Below are 5581 nucleotides of genomic sequence, written 5' to 3'. Positions count from 1 at the left end.
TTTCTGAGGTGGTATCTCTATGGAAGTAGATTTTCCAATCTTCCTTCTGAGGAGTGGCTAGTGGGTTTGAACTGTCAGCCTTCTGATTAATAGTCAAATGCCTTAGGCACTACGCCACCAGAACTCCTTTTAAAATGAGGTAGATCTATTGTATTGACAACGATAGCCATGGTAATGATAGTGATGGTGATGGCAATGGTCGTGTGGTGGCAGCTGAGGTTTATAAAACCTGTTTTATGCCAGGCACTGTGCCATTCATTTGACATGTTTTATCAAATAATTCTTGCAGTAACTCTCTATGGCAGGTACTGTTGTTATGTCCATTTTGTAGATGAGAAAACTGAGGCACAGAGATTTAATAACTTGCCCCAGGTCACATAACTAGTAAACAGCAGGCCTAGTTAAAGCCAGGCAGTGTGAAGTTAGATCAGGCTGCATTTTAACTATTAACTTGCACATCCTCCTTTCTACTGATAAAGATGATCAAGATATATTTAAAAAAAAAAAACCCAGCTCAAAACAGAATGTATATAATACACTGTCATTTATGTTATTATTATTTTTTTGGTCTTCCAAAGAGTGACTGGATGACTTTTACCTTTCACATTATATCTTTCTCCTGTGTGTATTTTCAGTAACAGGCATTATTACTTTAATAAATTTTTAACTAAGATAACTTCAGTTGATATTTTGAAAAGTTATAATACTTAATGAAGATTAAGCTGAAGTTATTGGCTACAAATGCACCCCAGCATACCTACCTACATGCTTTTACACAGAGTTGCCTTTATTCCCAGTATTCTTGTACCAGCTCTCTCCCAACCCAAGACAACAGCTGTCTTCAAAATTCATTTCCTCTGTGGTTCCTTGATTACCTGATCTCCCTTTGAACACTTAACTTTTGGTTGGCACATCACTTCAAGTTTGTACTTCATCCCTTTAAATTGCTTAGATTTTCTATTCAGAAGATTTGAGGCTGCTTACAATAAGGTTACTTAGTGATACATGTAAGAGAAACTGCAATTATATAGGCTAATATAGATCTACATTCGAGCAGTAAATTTTAGTTTATTGGAAGTAGGGCATAAAAAAATATTCTGAGCACTGAAGCTCTTGTGATTAGACAAAAGATCCCATATCATTTTGTTTTTTTAAAGTTTTTTTTTCCCTAATACTAAATTTTGAGAAGAAATTTGTTTTATGGGTACTTTTATTAGTTTCTATTTTTCTGGTTGTTTCTTGTTTGCTGGTTTTGCCTACCCAATTAAACTATGAGCTTTCCTGTGACAAATTTCATTTTCTGTACCCTTTCTGTTCTGCCTCTGCCTAGAAAACATGCACTTCTTATTACGGTTGAAATTATGAATTAAGCGACAACTATAACCTAGCCATATTTCATGCATTGTTTTATCCTACTTTTCAAAGACTGTTAATCTTTGAGAAACTGTTTTAAGCATTTTGGGAATTAGCACTGCTTTCATTCTGCTCAGCGGAGAATGTCTCTGTGATGCCCCTCAAAAATATCTGAATTTATTTCCCAATATGTAGCTTTTACTGAGCTCTGTTGTTTTGTAGCCCATACTCTCTTAGTAATATAGAATAAGATCTCTTAGAGTAAGAAATTTGTTTGAAGTTTTGTTTTATGACAGTTAAATCTTTTGAAATGTGGTTTATAGCTTTCAACTACCTTTTCCTTTCTCTTAGGCCAAGTTATCAAGGCATGGGATATTGGTGTGGCTACCATGAAGAAAGGTGAGATCTGCCACTTACTGTGTAAACCAGAATATGCATATGGCTCAGCTGGAAGTGTCCCCAAAATTCCTTCCAATGCAACTCTCTTTTTTGAGGTAAGTGTGTGCTGTGATGCTGCCTTGTCAGCATCTGCTGTACTATAGTGCTGGCTCTGAAGCCAACAGTCAGTGAAACAAGGAGCTGGGCTTGCTCTTAAGAATCAGATCCAACTTATTTATTTTGGAGCTTGGGTTCTTGAATTATTTCCCACAAACCCAGAGGATGTGTGCCAGTGCTTTCTTAGAAATGTGTATCTGGCACAAAAGGATCATATCCAAATAAACAAACAATACCAGACTTAGAAAGAAAGGTTCTGGTTAGTGGTGTGAGTATGGCATGCTTAAAACTGACCAGAAGACAGGATGGAAGTGTTGAAGATAATATTGAAATAATGCCCAAACCAGGTTGTAAGGTGTTTTCATATTATAAAGCTTTATAAATGGCACAGCTCTAACTTCTTCCACGACCGTTAGAAGTGGTAGATGGTGATAATATATTACTCATCCTGTGCTGAATTCCATACATTTGATAAAACATGATTTCAAAAATAAGGAAGAAAATGCCTGGGCCATCCTTACTAAAATGTAACCTTTAGTTGACTGTAGGCCTAATTTGTAGGATTTATTCTTACATTTTAAGAACTCTAAGAATCTGGGGTGGAAAAGTGGTGGCCACAGAATCAGACAAAATAGTATCTTGTATCTCTGGCTGTTTGCCCACAAAGCAGTTTTCCTAGTATTTCCTGTCTGTCTTAGCACTGCAGCCCCACAGGATGTAGTCCTAGACCTTATCATTACATGAAGGGTCTTTCCAGGTATTGAAAAGTTCAGTGTTCTTTTTTGCCTACTTTTCCAATAACTGAGATGCAGAGATAAATTTTTTTTAATAGTCTTTATTTTGTAAAATGAAAGGAGAATGGGGTTGTTCTTGCTTTTACTGATGTTAAATTGGCTTTGTTTGGTCTTTTCTCAGCCAAATCCCCTTTTCCTTTCTAGATTGAACTTCTTGATTTCAAAGGAGAGGACTTATTTGAAGATGGAGGCATTATCCGGAGAATCAAACGGAAAGGAGAGGGATACTCAAACCCAAATGAAGGAGCAACAGTAGAAGGTAAGTACTGCTGTGAGAGAGAGTGAGTTCTTAAAAGTGGACTCATTGTGGATGAAATAGAGATTTTAAATATATATGTATATATTTATAGAAATTAGCATACTAAGTATATTGCAAGAATAGTTCTAGATTTAACATTTATTTAATGATGACTTCAAACCAAAAAACGAAACCCATGCCATCTAGTTGTTTCTCACTCGTAGAGACCCTCATAAGGTTTCCAAGGCTATACATCGTACAGAAGCAGACTGCTTCATCTTTCCCCTGCAGAGTGGCTGGTAGGTTCGAACCACTGACCTTTCACTTAGCAGCCCAATGTCTTAACCATAGTGCCACCAGAGCTCCTAATAATGACTTCATCTAAAGTCAGTATAAATGTAATACATATGTGCCAGCCACACTGTACCAGGCTCCAGAAACTCAAAGATAAATAAAAGATAATCCCATTCCTCAAGGAATTCTCAGCCTGTTGTTTGTTGTTGCCTATGGTGTACCAGCAACTGTATTAGTCATGTTACATATTTATTCATTTCTTTCCCACACTAAATATATGAGGTAAAGTATATTATCTCTGGGTGGGAGGGTTCAGAGAAGTTATATAGATTGTTTGTTGTTGTTGTTATGTGCCATTGAGTCAGACCTGACTCATAGCGACCCCTCCTTGGGTTTCTGAGGCAATATCACTACGGAAGTAGATTGCTCCATCTTCTTTCCAAGGAGTGGCTGGTGGGTTTGAACCGCCAGCATTCTGGTTAGCAGTCAAATGCCTTAGACACTATGCTACCAGAGCTCCTGTAGATTGTTTAGGTTACAGAATTACTGAAAGAGGAGTAGCTTGTAATTGCCTTCAAGATTCTTCAACCCATCTCACTATTGTCATCAAGATAATAAGCAGTTTATCATGTGAGTTAGATGAAAATTAGATAATAGGTTCATTCTGTTCTACATCAGGAAGTCTGGGTTCCAGTCCTGCTTTGCCATTTACTGCATGACCTGAAGCAATTCCATTTCTTCATTTGCTGAATGGGAGTAAGGACACCTGAAGACTGGAACTCTCTCCCAGGGCACTTTGCATATACCACTGCATACACTACTGTCACTTTATGTTTTACAAACTGTTTGCCTTTTTTCCCCAGCATAGAGTGAGTGCTTGAGGACCAGAATCTTTCCTCATCTTTAAGTTTCCAGTACCACCTACACTGCCTGGTACCACCTCCAGAGGTCTAAACTCTGCCTCACTGGATCTAGAAAGTCCATCTAGAAAGAGAGTTGTGAGAAAACAGCAGGAAAAACTTCCATTAACAAAAATGTCAAATCACTAAACAAGGAGGGGAACATGAACTATTAAATAAAAGATCTATTTAAAATAAAGAGATCATTTGAAACAGCAAACTAGAATAGTTTCTTAAAGTTGTATTTTTCTGATTTTTAACATTACTTTAGACCTACATTTCATTTTCATGAATCTGGCTAATTAATTTGAATTCAGTTGGTAATTTTATTTCAAGTATCTTTAAACACTGTTATTATACTGTAAAAAACCAAACTCACTGCCATCAAGTCAATTCTGACTCACAGTGATCCCCATTGGGCTTCTGAGGCAGTAAATCTCTACGGAACTAGATCACCCAGTCTTCCTTCCCCAGAGTGGCTGGTGAGTTTGAACCACCAGCCTTCTGGTTTGCAGTCAACTGCCTTAGGCACTATGCCACTAGAACTCCTTTATTATACTATAGCTGTTGAAATATTTATGTGATGGTTCATGATAAGCTTTGGGATAAAGAGGAACTCAGATGTGTAATGTGGGAGAAGTAGCTCCTGACCAGGAATCAGGAGATAGGGGTTCTAGGCTCAGCTCTGGCCTCGGCTGACTCTAGTTAAACCTTTCCTCTCTGGGATTTCCTGGTAGCACAAATAGTGACACACTTAACTGTTAACCAAAAGGTTAGGGGTTCAAACCCACCTAGAGGTGCCTGGCAATCTGCTTCAAGGTCACAACCATGAAAATGCTGTAGAGCTCAGTTCTATTCTGTAACACGTAGGTCACTGTAAGTTGAATCAACTCAGCAGCAACTTGGTTGGGTTCTCTGGAGTTTAGTTTCCTTCCTATCCAGTGAGGCAGAGTTTAGACCCCTGGAGGTTGGGTGATACCACTTCGGAAACCCAAGGAGGAGTCACTATGAGTTGGATCTGATTCAATGGCAGTGCGTTAATTAATTAGCCTTAAAAATTCCATGATAAAATTCTAAACGTTTATGAAAGTTATTGGAATGATAGAAAATTATATTTACTATATTAATTAATAAACACTTAAGCAGCTTGCCTTAAAGGAGCTCTGGTGGCATAGTGCCAAAGGCATTTCACTGCTAACCAGAAGGTTGTCGGTTGAAACCCACCAGCCACTCCGCAGAAGGACGACTAGGCAATCTACTTCTGTGAAGATTTACCACCTTGGAAGCCTAAAGAGGGTTGCTATGAGTCAGAATCAAGTTGATGTCAGTGAGTTTGGTTTTTTGGTTTGAGCTTGCCTTAAAAAGTATTTCAAATTTTAATTATGAAAAATTTCAAATGTATACAAAGGTAGAGGTTTTTTTTTTTTTTTCTTATGATGTAGTGACCAGATTCAATAGTTTATAATATGTATATTTTAGGAGGAGCCCTGGTGGCGTAGTGCCTAAGG

The 5581-nt window shown here is 37.8% G+C and overlaps 1 protein-coding gene across 1 annotated transcript in view; it reads left to right on the top strand.

The window, feature by feature from the left end:
• FKBP5 (FKBP prolyl isomerase 5) overlaps positions 1 to 5581 on the top strand; it is an 87371-nt gene that overhangs the window by 40134 nt on the left and 41656 nt on the right. The window contains exons 3-4 of the mRNA XM_007939447.2: positions 1705 to 1847; positions 2787 to 2901. Coding sequence (XP_007937638.2) covers positions 1705 to 1847; positions 2787 to 2901 — 258 coding nt within the window. The remainder of the gene's footprint in view (positions 1 to 1704; positions 1848 to 2786; positions 2902 to 5581) is intronic.

This window comes from Orycteropus afer, unplaced genomic scaffold (genome assembly GCF_000298275.1).
Source record: "Orycteropus afer afer isolate SDZICR_OR568_19922 unplaced genomic scaffold, OryAfe1.0 scaffold00059, whole genome shotgun sequence".
Taxonomy (NCBI): domain Eukaryota; kingdom Metazoa; phylum Chordata; class Mammalia; order Tubulidentata; family Orycteropodidae; genus Orycteropus; species Orycteropus afer.
This window is presented reverse-complemented; position numbering and strand designations above follow the sequence as displayed.